The following is a 14,308-nucleotide window of genomic DNA, read 5'->3' as shown; positions in this document are numbered from 1 at the left end:
ACTTAAAGCAAGAGTAACCTTTAGTACTCGAATATCTCATAATTGAATAATCTAGTGTAAAAAATACTTAAAAATTAAAGACAATAAAGTTATGCTATAAAATAACTGTTGATCTACCCAAAACGGACGCCTATGACCGGTACTAGAAATTCGCCATTAATGAAATCGATTATTCTCTGGAATATAAATAAATGTACCAGTTTTCATCTTTCTAAATAGTTTTTTTTTCAATATTTTTTTTTTGAAATTCAAGGAACGAAAAATTTTCAAATCGATTTTTCTAGAAAAGGGTGTATCCTATCGACTTAAAGTAAGAGTACCTTTTAGTACTAGAATACCTCACAATTTACTAATTCAGAGTCAAAAATGCTTAAAAATTAAACACAAAAAAGTTAGGAGATAAAATAACCGTTGCCCTACCCAAAACGGACGCCTATGACCGGTACTATAAATTCGCAATGGACGGAATCGATTCAATTCTGGAAAGTAAATACGCATACCAATTTTCGTTTTTATAAATAGAAGCGTTCTGGAGGTATTTAAGAAAAACTAATTACATGACGCCATTTTCAAAGAGCTCTAGCTCCCTTAGGAAGCATTTTCGGACCAGGTGAATTGGGTTAAATTGTCCTAAAATTATTTGAGGAATCTTCTGTCTTCGTTTGTCGGTAGAGTTTCTGGACACCCTGTATAACTACATATAATTTAAATCAAGATTGCTTAGAAGGATTATTCTCAGTAATAGGTACGTGCGATTGGAGGTTTAGATGATCATCCGTCTCCTTTGCAATTTAAATACCGTCTTCGTAATTTTATTATGGGTCGGAACGATGAAGTTATTTAACTCTCAGCTAATGTAAGTAACCTACCAGAAAGAACAAACATGTCGCTTCAAAACATGAAAGCAGGAAGCTCTTTGAATCTTGATTGTTACAACAATGACGTAGTAGATTCAGTGATGATAACTTGATAACCGAACCACTCTTTAGTCAATTAAATCTCCCAGTAACTTCAGAAAATGAAAACCATCAAACAGATTTTGAAATGGAAGAGTTGTATAATGATGGCCTAGAAAATTTAGCTGGTTTCATAGCTTTCAAGCTACGATATGAAGAGTTTGGGCAGTTCTACAAATAGTAACAGTTCTTCCTCGTGGGTAAATCATCTCTCAGAAGGGGGTTTGGTGAAGCCTTCAGAAATATTACTTACGAACTGTCGTGAACTAGAAAATATTTTTTGCCAATTCAAAGGGGACACTATTAAAGTTGGCATCAAAAATTATAAAAAATCTTTATTGGAAAGATCAGTTCATGTTAAAATATCTGGTGATGTGAAAAAACTATTTTTTAGATGTCGGCTTTTTCAAATGCGAGTTTTGTTTTTTTTTTTTGGTGCCGAGGGATGTGCTCTTTTTCTAGTCGGCGTAAAGCTGAGCGGGAAAGAACTAATCTTAGGGGATGAGTTTTGCTTGGAGAGCCTTAGGACTTTGCACCTCCTTAAACCATGCCAAGACCGCTGGGTACTCCCAACATTGATTAGGGTGTGTAATCTTTGATTGCACCGTTCTCGTGGTGGCCCTGTTGAAACTAAACTTAGCGAATCTAGACTACATAGATAGTCGATAAACATTCCCTGCGGTAATATGCAGATAGATAAGGCTATACCTTGAGAATAGGATAGTAATATCAACTCTAGTTAAAGCAACCATCAAAGCAAGAGTAGGTGGAGGCTGTCTACAAGGAGGAGTTCTGTCACCTCTACTTTGAACAACCTTGGTAGATGATCTCAAAAATCTCTCCACAGAAGACTTTTTGTCTAGGATACACTGACGATATATCAATCGTCATCAGGGGCAGGTTTGCCCAGCTGGTGTCTGGGAGAATGTAAGCAGCCCCAAATATAGTTGACGACCGGTGTAAATAAGAGAGACTGATAGTCAATGATCAGAAAACAAATCGCCAACTGCACCCAAAGGACAGCACTAGAAGGCTTAAAACTACCGGTGCTGGGAGGAACAGAGATTTCATTTGCCAAAAAAACAAAAGACCTTGGGGTTTATACTGATCATAGGCTGAAATGGAATACTCACATCCTGAAAACCACACAGAAAGTTACTATGTCCTTGGGCAAATGTAGAAGAATGTGCGGTGAGAATTGGGGCTTATTGGACCTTTTAAAAAGGACTAAAGAATGTAATCTAGAATTAGAAGACCACAATAGATCTGAAAAGGTAGCAGTGGAATAGGCTAAACGGCCAACTCTTTAAATCCATCTAAATCTATCTACTTAATTTTGGTTTTGTAATTTTAATACCTTTTTGAAACTTTAGTTTTTTTTATTATTTGTTAATAAACCATAATCTGTTATTTGACGCGGTTTATTTAAAGTTTTCTGCATGTCAAGAAACCTCTTAAATTTTTGCAGTGAAAAAACTATTACGTTTTTTAGTACAGCACCTACATTATAAATTGTATTATTTTACTGGTATGATTATAATAATTCATCAAAGTATAAATTAAACAGTGTAACAGAACAGATGAATGGCAGTTTCAGTTATTTAATAACACGAGAATGTATAAAACCGTATAAAACTCTATGCTTTCCCATAAGTCTCCGTACAAGTTTGTCGGGCGCTGACGTCATGCGCGCACCGGTTAAAAGTTGTTCTCGAAGTGGCTTTATCTCTGGTTGTCGTAGTATCATGGCTTTACCTATTGTGTAGGGTGTGTGGTGCACACGGGCGCCATGATGATGGGGGCGCCGAGCGCCAAAAAGCGGGTCCTTTACTTGGTTTCAACATAAAATATGCTTTAAAACGAATAATGAAAAATTACATTGGCACTTAAGCGCGATTTATAGATTGCCGCCTGCCTAAAACGCACAGCTAAATTATTAGAAATTGTCAATTTCTTTTCAATTGTACAAGAAGTTTATGTTTTTTTCTGCGTTAACAGCACGCTGGCAAATACTTGCTAAAGAAGTGCCAACTTCTAAAACCACTCTCAAATACTCGATGGGAGAGCAGGTGAAGCAGTAAAAGCTCTCCGTTTTAACCTGGGAAAAGTGTATGATGCCTTGTTTATCATATATTCTGATAACACCAAAGATGCAGAGTCAATAAATACGGCAAATTCAATATTGGCAAAAATTAAGTCATTTAAATTCATCTGCTCGTTGCTTATTTGGTTTGAAATTTTAAGCAAGATACATATAGTTAGCAAGGCTCTTCAAAAGTCAGATGTCGAATTGTCAGAAGCCGTAAAAATGATGGATCATGCAAAAATAAGTTTGTCTGAATTACACAATGAGTATGCTTTTGTGAATTTTTCACACCTGCCCTCCCTCGTGCTCTTTTGTCAAATTTTCTCTATTCGAAACCTGTCAAATTTCCTCAATCAATTTTCAACATTACCTGCCTACCTCATGGATAAAAAAGTTCATTTTTAATTAAATATTTTTAACAGATTTAGCTAGGTTATTCTGACGCTGTGAATACCTATTGGCTCCCGACATCATTTAATATTACACTATTTGCATCTGGAGTTTTGTTTACATTATAAGCGTACCTAATACCCTCTAATACCCTATGTACTAGTACTAGGTAGGTACCTATTCGACTATTCCATTTTGACTGCGCGTCTACTTAAGGGCGCCAGGGCATCGACTACACCAGGGCGCTACATGGGCTAGAGCCGCCTCTGTCTATCACCATGATCCTGAACCAAAATAAGAGGCTAAAGAGTGGTAGAACCTGGTTTTTCGGCTCCAAAACGAGTTTGTGTTCAGAAATCGGTCAGGAAGGTTTTAGTTAGACTAGGAAGGTTATGTTTTCCATATTCGCCTGTCGTGTGCTATCTGGTGCCAGTTTATTCCTGTTTTTTCTTTAATGTCGTCGACCCGTTTTTTGCGGTCTTCCTATGTCTCGTTTATGTGCTCTTGGTCGCCCTTGTATTATTTTCTTTACCCACTTCACTTTCCTTTCTCTCATCCCATTCGCTCATCCGGAAGAACAGTGTCCCAACTAAAAATCCACGTTTTTCAGGGGAGGCAATAGTTATTGTATAACTATTGTCTCCCCGTATATTTACTGACGTGGTGCATACAAAATTTAATCGCCAACATAATTTGATCAAAAATCAACTTGGAATTTGAATTCCGATGATTCGCATCTTAAAGTTGACTACGTAAGAGTTTGGGCTCTGTAATTATTTAAAAATAATACAAAATTTATAAAATGAATTGAATAAAACCTGTCGTTTATTTAACTTCTTTAAAATCTCATTATAACACTAAACAATTTTTTTAATTTGATTATCTTCATTATTTCATAAAATGAATCATCTTTAACTTTAATAATCCCTAAATGAAAAACTGGAAACTGAAGTACTGAAAGCTGAACAGTTTTGATAATGTCAAAATATATTTTATCTACAATTTCACTTTCTACAATAATTTGATATTGGTTTTAACACTTACTTGCAATTTACAATTTAAGAACTTTTTAAATTTTAGACGTCATAATAATTTCATGACAGTGATGACAGATAACTTTTGCAAGATGGCTGCTTTCGATTTTTAATCGATATTTATCAATATTGAATAATTACTAAATCGGTAAAGTTTTGTTATTTTATATGAATATATTTACAAAATACTACAGAATTTCACTTTTTGACATAAATTTAATTGATAATAACGCAAATTGTGTACAATATTTTTAATCATTAAAGTAAATAAAATTTAAGTTCACTCAAATTCTCGCCATTCGATTACTGCCATCGACCACTTACATTCAATCTCGGTTAATTTGATTAATCGTGGCAGGTAAAGTAAAATTCTTCTTTCAGTACAATAAAGTGTTACTTTACTGCCGCAAATGAGTACAATAATGAATGACTTTAGTGACAGTTGGCGATAAAAATATATATTTTAGATCTTAATTTAACTATGTTTTAAACGGTAACTGCTAAAATTTACAAATTAAAAACGAAGAATTAGTATAGTATAACTAGACCCAAACCCAGACATCCAAAGTGAAAGTTATTCTCCAAAGAGAAATCGGTAAATTCGTAGTTTTTTACGTTTTTCGTCAATATTTCTAAAACTATGCAGTTTAGCATGAACAACCTTCTATACAAAAATATTCTACATAAAATTTGAAATAAAAAAATCAATTGATGAATATTTTGGGTGGTGAGGTTGACGTTTCTTCAAAGGCTTATCACTAACATACCATCGGCCACTGAAATAGCAAATTTTATTTTAAAAAAAATTTTTTTCATCAGTACATAATAATATTATAAATTGCCCAATAAATATAAAAAGTATCGAAAACTTCCACTTTTCACCCTCCATAACTCTGGAACCGTTGATTTTATAACAATTATGTATTAGACCTTTTTTGTTTTAAATTTTATGTAGAAAATTTGAGTATAGAACATAATTTACGCTAAAGCATAGTTTTAGAAATATTGACGAAAAACGTAAAACAACTACTAATTTACCGACTTCTCTCCCATCTCTTCCCCAAACCGGACGCTCAAATTGGTGTAACTTTTTACTGAACAATATGTGGACTATATAGAACAATTTTGTGTTGGAGGAAAACTTTTACTTTGGATGTCTGGGTTAGGCCTTTTTTTGGACCAATTCTAATATACTATCTCCGTAACTTTGGGGCCGTTCATTTTAGAAGGATTATGCATAGGACCTTTTTTATTTCAAATTTCATGTAGAATATTTTTGTATAGAAGGTTGTTCATGCTAAACTGCATTGTTTTAGAAATATTGGCGAAAAACCTAAAAACCAATGTCCATGATCAGGTTAAAGAATAAAGGACTCAAGGAATTCCCCTGTCTTATCCCATTACCAGCTTCAATTGGGTCAGTTAGTTCATCTTCTACTTTTACTTTTATTGTGTTGTTCTGGTAGATGGTTTCGATCGTTTTAATTATTCCTAGAGGTACTCTCTTGAGTATAATAAATGGATAACGTCCTTTAATTTTACGCTGTCAAAAGCTTTCTTAAAGTCCACGAAACATTAATATGTCGGTTTGTTTTAAACTGCTAAAAACATAATTATTTAATCCTGACTATCTAACATCTTACCTGACAGGACAATGTACGGTGTATGCCAACGCAGATATGCACGGCACCTTAAAGAAGAAGTTGTTATTAATTTTATAGGATTCTTAATATTCTGTTTTAAATCATATAAAAGTCTTTGATCTAGATGGCTTGCAGCCTGCAGATCTTTATAAACATAACATTTTTCTTCACATCTTCACATGTCATAATATGCCTATGTCAATACCCCTTTATTTATTTATTATTTTCTTTTTTTAGATTGGTGGATCTAGACTTTTACCAGTCCGTTGGATGTCTCCAGAAAGTGTAGTTTACGGTCGGTTTACCTTAGAATCAGACATATGGTCATATGGAGTAGTTCTGTGGGAGATTTTCAGTTTCGGAAAACAGCCATATTATGGCCACAGCAACGAAGAAGTCGTCAAACTTATTTTAGATGGAATAATGTTAATACCGCCAGAGGATTGCCCTTCCTACATATGCGAACTTATGAAGAACTGTTGGAAAACTGAACCCAGACATAGAATAACATTTCCCAGCATATGCGAGAAGTTAGAAGAAGCCTTTGAAAATCAAAGAAAACCAACTTTATTTAACGAAAACGAAACGAAAAAAATGAAAATTGGTAGCAATAAGAGTCTTCCAAGGCCTCCTCCTTTGCCCGCTTTCACGCAGATTGATTTATTAGATGGACAAGGTTATTTATTACCAAAGGAAGTTAAAGATCCTGTGACTTATTTAGAGACTAGATGCGACTGACCCATAAAAAACGGAAGAGGTAATTTGGTAGGAAAAATAATTGAGGAAACATTTTTCTCAAATCATCGATCTGTAAAGTCTAGTCATAATTATGTATAACTTTTAGTTTTAGAACATATTATATTTTTACATGTTACAGCAAGAGTATTTTCGTACTGTTTCTTAGAAATAACGTAATGTTGTTATCACATTTTTTATTTGTCTCAGTTAGATTTTATGTAAAAAAACCTATTAAAGAGTGTGTAAAATAATCCCATCTATAATAAAAGAATAGGTATTGCATAACATTGAACTTTTTTACAGTGCGGTGGAATAAGTGTTACCCCCCTGTTAATCACCCCTCCCTGTAAACTTGTTTTTTTTTAAGAATATAAGCAAAACGCTCGGACAGGTCGATTTTTAAAATAATCATAGTATATTAGAGCATCAATGTTTCGAACTTTACGCTATACCTCTTCAGGTGACAGGCACAACTTTGATTTTTTTAAATGGGAAAGTACATCATGTGACACCTCTTTTAAAATCTTTTGAAATACTGATTACAAAAAGTATAATACCTTAATCCTTTTTAAGGGTGTAGGCGCAAAATTTCGTTCGAATTATTTTTAAAATAGTTTAGAAAAAAATAAATGCGTTTAAAAATAATTCAAAACAAATTTTGCGCCTACCACTTTAAAAACTGTTTAAAGTATAATACATTTTTGTAATCAGTAGGTATGTCAAGAGCTTTTAAATGAGGTGTCACATGATGTACTTTCCCATTTAAAAAAAATAAAAGTTGTGCCTGTCACCTGAAGAGGGATAACGTAAAGTTCAAAACATTGATGCTATAATATACTATGATTAGTTTAAAAATCGACCTGTCCGAGCGTTTTGCTTATATTTTTAAAATAAACAAGTTCACAGGGGGGATAACACTTATTCCAGAGCACTGTATATGTAAATATGGTGGTCTAATCTATGTAATGTGGAATGTTATTAGTAGGGTATTTTTAATTCGGATAATTATTATGCATTAAAAATCTTGAAAATATGCACTTGGACATTAGTGATGTCGCTAGGGGGCTACAATGGTCTCCTTTATTTAGATGGACTTACCCAAGTTTTTTATGTATTTTTACCCGTAAAAAACGAATTTTTTTGATAAGAGTTGGTTCGGATGTCAATAAGATTGATATACACATAACACCACAACAGAAAACCTGCAAAATTATCATAAAACGATTTTTTGCAAAAAAAATATTTTTCTTTGTATTTTTTGGGTCATTCTAAGCAAAAAATGTTCCTTCAAGTTTTTTCGTAAGATGTACAATTTTCGAGAGAGACGCGATACAAATGCAAGCGCCTGCAAACAGGCAATTTCTTCGTAGCATGCCTAGCGGGCACACGTCAAAACGCTCAAACACTATTTGTTTAACAATAAAACAATTAATTTTCAGCAATGCAAATAATCAACGCCGGTATAATTTGACTTTCAAATTCTGCAAGCAGAATAGCTATTTTATTTTTCTATCAAAAGTTATTCGGGTTTAAAAATTGCAATTTTTCGATTTTTTTAAAGTTCTACCGCGTTTTTTCGAAAACTATGCAGATGGCTGAAAGTAACAGTGAGATATCATGTCAAATTGAAATTACGAGATAATGAGGATTAAAGTTTGCATGTCATATTAAAAATCAGAAATAGGTGACCAAAAGCTTATTGTTATTGGATATTAGTCTCCTAATATTCGAGCGTAACCTGTAATGTTAATTTTCTTTTAATTTTATCTGTAACCCAGAAAAACAGGTTTTTGTAAAATATCCCAGTGTTACATTAACATAGGTAGTCTGGGTTGTGCTATTATTCAAAATGTCTAATTTCTATAGGGACTAGTATAGAGTAAAAAAAATGTTATTTAGTAGAGATGTTTATTTTTTACAACTTAAAATAAAAAAAAACTTAATTTCTAATACTAGCTACTTAAAATTAGTATGAAAAAATTTACTTCAAATTCTCAAAAAAAAAATGATGTCGTTCTGGGATCGCCCTGGATCTGCATAATTCCAACAAATCATTTTTTTTATTTTCAGGGATTGAAGGAGGGGCAGTATAGGCTGGCTGTAAATTTAAATTCCGGCAATCAGTTCTGCGACCCCGCATTTTGTATTTTACATCAATGTATTTTTCAAAGTGTTGGTCAGAAAAGCTTGTTTTGTAAAAAATGTTGTTTGGGTTGTCAGCAGTTATTTTTATAGCTTTAGTGTTGTTCCACACACATTCTGATCCTGTGTTATAAACATTAAAGTTTTTGCCAATACTCTCAGACAACAGTTTCCATGCCAAGAAGTCTCTTGTTTCTAGTTCTCTAACATTGTATGGTGGACCTGTCTTCTTGGCTAACTTTATTACAGACACCAACTCCGTGGGAACATAAACGGGACCTTGTTTTAGCATTCTTGTCTTCTCTCTTTCAATACAGTCATGCATTGAGTCCCCTTCGTTTTGTGTATGACCTGTAATTATTAAGTACTCATGTGTAATTCTTTTCACCTGCAATGTACACAATGCAAAAATATACATGCACAAGAGATATTTATTTTTATTCTGTGCAGTGCAGTTATCATTCCAGAAAATGACATCTTTTCCTACGCAATGATGCTTTAAATATTTATATAAACATGTAGAAATTTCTATTGCCCCTCTCTTGCCCACACCCTCATTCCAAAAGAAGCAGTGGCCCTGACGTGTCAAAGCATCAAAAATGGTAAAGTTGTATGCATTCAACTTTGATTTATAAAAAAAAGGAAGATAAATTTCCACAAAGAAGCTGGAACACACCTTCTAAATCAAAAATAGCTACAATTTTATTGCCTTCTAAAGTTTTGTCCCCGTTTTTTTCCTCTCTGGCCAAAGGACTGTCTGATTTATGAAGTTCATATTCTTGTTTTTTCAATGAACGTTGCTACTCATCCATATTTTCATACTGTGTACAAAAATTACATAAGTCTTTTTTCGACTTAAAAAAACTTAAAAGTTTTATCAATTCGATATATCACACGTAGCAGCAAGAAAGAAAACAGACTGGAATTTATCAGAATGAAAATAATAACAAAAACCTCATTAATACGTAAAATTCTGGAATTCAATATTTCTTCAACTTCATCAGCAATCCTGTATTGTTCCAAGTTTAATGAAGTATTTGTGCGAGAAATCAGGCCTTCGGTTATAACTATATGTCATCAGTTGTAGTAGTACTGTTCGAATTTTCTGAAAAGAAAGAATCATTGTTTGTTACAGGGTCAACATTTTAATGAAAACAAAAACTTTATTATTTAATAAAGTAACTTTGATTATGTTAGTTTATTTAATAAAGTAACTAAAATAAACCTTATTTATCTTAAAAAGGGAAATGCTTACCTGTTGCAGTCTTAGTTTTGTCTACTTGTTTAGTTGCAAGCATGCACATCAATCGACCACGTGAAACCATTTTTCACTTTTCACTATATTCAGTCCTTTAATAAAGTTTTGATTAAGAATAAGAGGTGTGTTAATTTATATGAGTATTTTGCACACAAACATTTACACACAAATTATAAAATAAATGAAATTAACCTCACAAAACTTGACAGTCAAACAGAATGTCTCAGTGTTGCCCATATTTCTTTCACTGATGAACAAGCGACAGTGGGTTATTCAGTTTGTCTCAGTGTTGCTTGGACTACATGAGTTAATTGCTTCCAGTGTAACACTGGTTTATTCATTATAGCCGTGAAGTTGGGTTTTAATACATGTTATCTCAGTGTTGTTATGATAAATTAGACTCTTCAAGTTGATTTGCTGTAATAATGTTGAAAACAGAATTTTGTCAAAATATCCCACTGTTGCTTTCATCCATCGAATTACGAAATAATTCGTGTTCTACGGGTCAAAATACATAAAAAATTTGGGTAAGTCTATCTAAATAAAGGAGGCCGTTGTACCCCGCTGGCGACAGCACTATAATATATTTTATATTAATTTATACAGTGATGAGCGCGCTAATAACCGGCAAAATAACGCATAAGATAAAAAGCATATTAAGTTGTGAGATAAAAAGATATGAAACCTTATAGAGGTGGGAAATCTTTCGATAGAAACTTATAAATTAACAATTAACTAAAACAATCTAAAGGTGTGAAACAATCAATACACTCTAAATTTATAGGCTACTATCGCTAAATTTCCCATCTCTATTAGTTTCATCCCTTTTTATCTCACAACTTAATAGGTTTTCCGTCTTTTACGTTATTTTCTTGGTTATTAGTGCACTCGTCACTGTATAATGTACAGGTAAGGGTACTACTGCCTTACTATCACAAGACACAAATATACTTTGTTTTAGAAATATGTATTATCTATAATAATCTACGAAAAATATGCTTCATTTTTTTAATAATTATTGTTGTCCAATATGCATTTGTCTATAAAAGTTGTGAAAATATGCAAATGCGTATTACGCAAGTAAGTAAATGCATTCATAATTATCCGAACTCTAGTTGTTATTATTCATTACCACAAAAGATAAAACAGTTGAAAATACAGATTAGCTTACCCAGAGCACTTATAATAACAAGTTTACTTTAAAATATTACTATTCTTCACATTTTATGAATATGTACCGGGTGTCCCAATAAGAATGGCTCTCGGCCATATCTCGGGAACCGTTTACAGTAGAGCTTTGAAATAAAAAATTTTATAACAAAACTTGCCTCAGGAAAAGCCTGGAAATTATTTTCATAATTGTGGGACCACTGCTAGAGGGCGTAATTGAATATCAAAAATTAAAAAATCTAAATTTTACAAAATTTTCCTAATGAAGGGGCACTAGAAGTCCGATCGTCGTATTCTTCATAAAATTCTACGCATATTTGATTTAACAAGTTTAGGTCTACCTTTAGAAATAAGAGGTGGGGGTGAGTGGGAACCTTGCTATGAAAAACTGGCTGTGAGTCCGGTTCTGCTTAATCAAATTTTGCAAACTTGGTCTTGTTGAACACAGATCTTTTTCGTCAATGTAAAAGTTATAATTTCGAACCAACTTACTCAGTAATGTGCCAGCTAGAAGGCGTTATTTAATTTTTTTCAGAAATCTAGTGTTCCTTGGAAAATATTAAATACAAACATGCATTTTTAATACCATATTACAAAATTAGACAAAATTAGCAACAGAATAGAGAAAACCGCATGTTAATACCTTTTTTCTATCTCGAGATATCTTACAAAACGTGTAAATTTAAAAACATAACTGTTACTGTCACCGGTAAACGAAATTCATTAAAAGTAGTGTGCTATGGAAACAAAAAAGAAACATTTTCCAGCTGTCAACGTATATTAGGTCTTTTCAACGCTTCTCATTTGTTTGGAGCCTCGTTCATATCTCGTATATTAATATTATACACGGATTATGCGGCATATGACAGAGGCTCGAAACAAATGAGAAGCGTTGAAAAGCCCTATTACAAAGAAATAGAAACAACTATTTAGTGATGACATAAACGTTCAAATTTTTGCCCATCATTTTCGTTGCAAACATTTACTCTTTCAAGAGTAGATTGAACAGCAGTCTCAATTTCTGCTCTCGATATGTTTTGAATGGCGTTTAGTATTCTCTGGATAATGTATTCTAGAGTAGTGTATGATGGGCAACAATTTGAATATTTAGGTCGTCACTAAGTAGTTCTTTTTGTTCTGTGTTATATTTAGTTTTAATAGTATTGTTTCTCTTTTTATTGTTGTTTTAATTAATTATATTTTTATACGTTGACATCTGGAAAATGTTATTTTGTTTTTTTCCACAGCACACTACTTTTCATTAACTTAGTTTACCGGTGATAGTAACAGTTATGTATAAAATTTACACGTTTCTCGAGATATCTTGAGATAGAAAAAAGGTATCGACATGCGGTTTTCGCTATTCTATTGCTAATTTAATCTAATTTTATAAAGTATGATTAAAAATGCATACTTGTATTTAATATTTTCCAAAGAAAACTAGATTTCTGAAAAAAATTAAATAACGTCTCCCAGCTGGCTTATTACTTAATAGGATGGTTCAAAATTATCACGCTTACATTGAAGAAAAACATCTGCCTTCAACAAGAGCCAGTTTTCAAAATTTGATTTAGCAGAACCGGACTTAGAGCCATTTTTTCATAACAAGGTTCCCACTCACCCCCACCTCTTATTTACAAAGGTAGAGTTAAACTTGTTAAATCAAATATGCGCAGAACTTGATGAAGAATACAATAATTGGATTTCCAGTGCCCCTTCATTAGGAAAATTTTGTAAAATTTAGATTTTTTAATTTTTGATATTCAATTACGCCCTCTAGCCGTGGACCCACAATTATGAAAATAATTTCCAGGCTTTTCCTGAGGCAACTTTTGTTATAAAATTTTTTATTTCAAAGCTCTACTATAAACGGTTCCTGAGATATGGCCGAGAGCCATTCTTATTGGGACACCCGGTACATAATTCTGATTTATTTATGCGTCAAATTTTTATATGAAGAGGTAGCTATATTTTTCTAACTGATCTCTTGATATCAAACGAACAAGGGTGAACATAGTTGGAAAAGCTGTGAATTTGAATAGAGAGAATAAATAAGGACATGTATCTCAGAATTTTCAGATATCAGGAACTCCTTTTTTACTGACCGCTCATTACATAATCTCTTGAGGAACTCGTAATATTACTATTTGTCTTTAATTAACTTGTACCTTGTACCTATCTCTCGTAAAGCTGTCCTTCCCCACAGATATCATCTGACTTAAGTTATTTACTTTTATTTATTTTTTGACGTCCTTGAACAATTCCCCCGTTGGTAATTTTACGTTGTTGGATATAATATACAGTGATGAGCGCGCTAATAACCAGCACAATAGCGCAAAAGATGGAAAGCATATTACGTTGTGAGATAAAAAAAATGAAACTAGTGGAGGTCGGAGATTTAGCGATAGAAAACCTAAACTTACATTATATTTATTGTTTCCCACCTTTAGACGTATCAAAGGAGTATGTCTACTAAAACTGTCACTGTCACAATGACAGTTGCCAAACTCGTCCGATACCTCTAAAGGTGGAAAACAATAAGTAGATTGTAAATTTATATAGGTTTTTATCGCTAAATCTCCCATCTCCTCTAGTTTCATTTCTTTTTATCTCACAACTTAATGAGTTTTCCATCTTTTGCGTTATTCTGCCGGTTAATAGCGCGCTCATCACTGTATAATCTAATCAAAATATATTGCTTTCTTTGGTCTGTTTGGCTACTTTGCTACTTTTGCTTCCTGTTCGGTGACCTCATAGGTTTGAAAATCTGTCTGACTTATTCTTTTGCAACAATCTATAAAGTTTTCTCTATTCTTTTATATTTTTTTTAACTTGTTTTGACCATCACCAGGTCTCTTTATTCCCAAAATGTTTTCTTAGAGGTTCTCAGG

The 14,308-nt window shown here is 33.0% G+C and overlaps 1 protein-coding gene across 1 annotated transcript in view; it reads left to right on the top strand.

Annotated features, from left to right (window-relative positions):
- Positions 1–7,132, top strand: part of LOC114339427 (tyrosine-protein kinase transmembrane receptor Ror-like) — a 294,108-nt gene extending 286,976 nt beyond the window's left edge. Inside the window, exon 8 of the mRNA XM_050647610.1 lies at positions 6,347–7,132. Within this exon, the coding sequence (XP_050503567.1) occupies positions 6,347–6,847 (501 nt within the window). The 3' untranslated portion in view covers positions 6,848–7,132. The remainder of the gene's footprint in view (positions 1–6,346) is intronic.
- The last annotated feature ends 7,176 nt before the right edge of the window (positions 7,133–14,308 follow it).

Source organism: Diabrotica virgifera, chromosome 3 (assembly GCF_917563875.1).
Source record: "Diabrotica virgifera virgifera chromosome 3, PGI_DIABVI_V3a".
Classification (NCBI taxonomy): Eukaryota; Metazoa; Arthropoda; class Insecta; order Coleoptera; family Chrysomelidae; genus Diabrotica; species Diabrotica virgifera.
The sequence above is the reverse complement of the archived record's forward strand: the minus strand, read 5'-3'. Positions and strand labels throughout refer to the sequence as shown.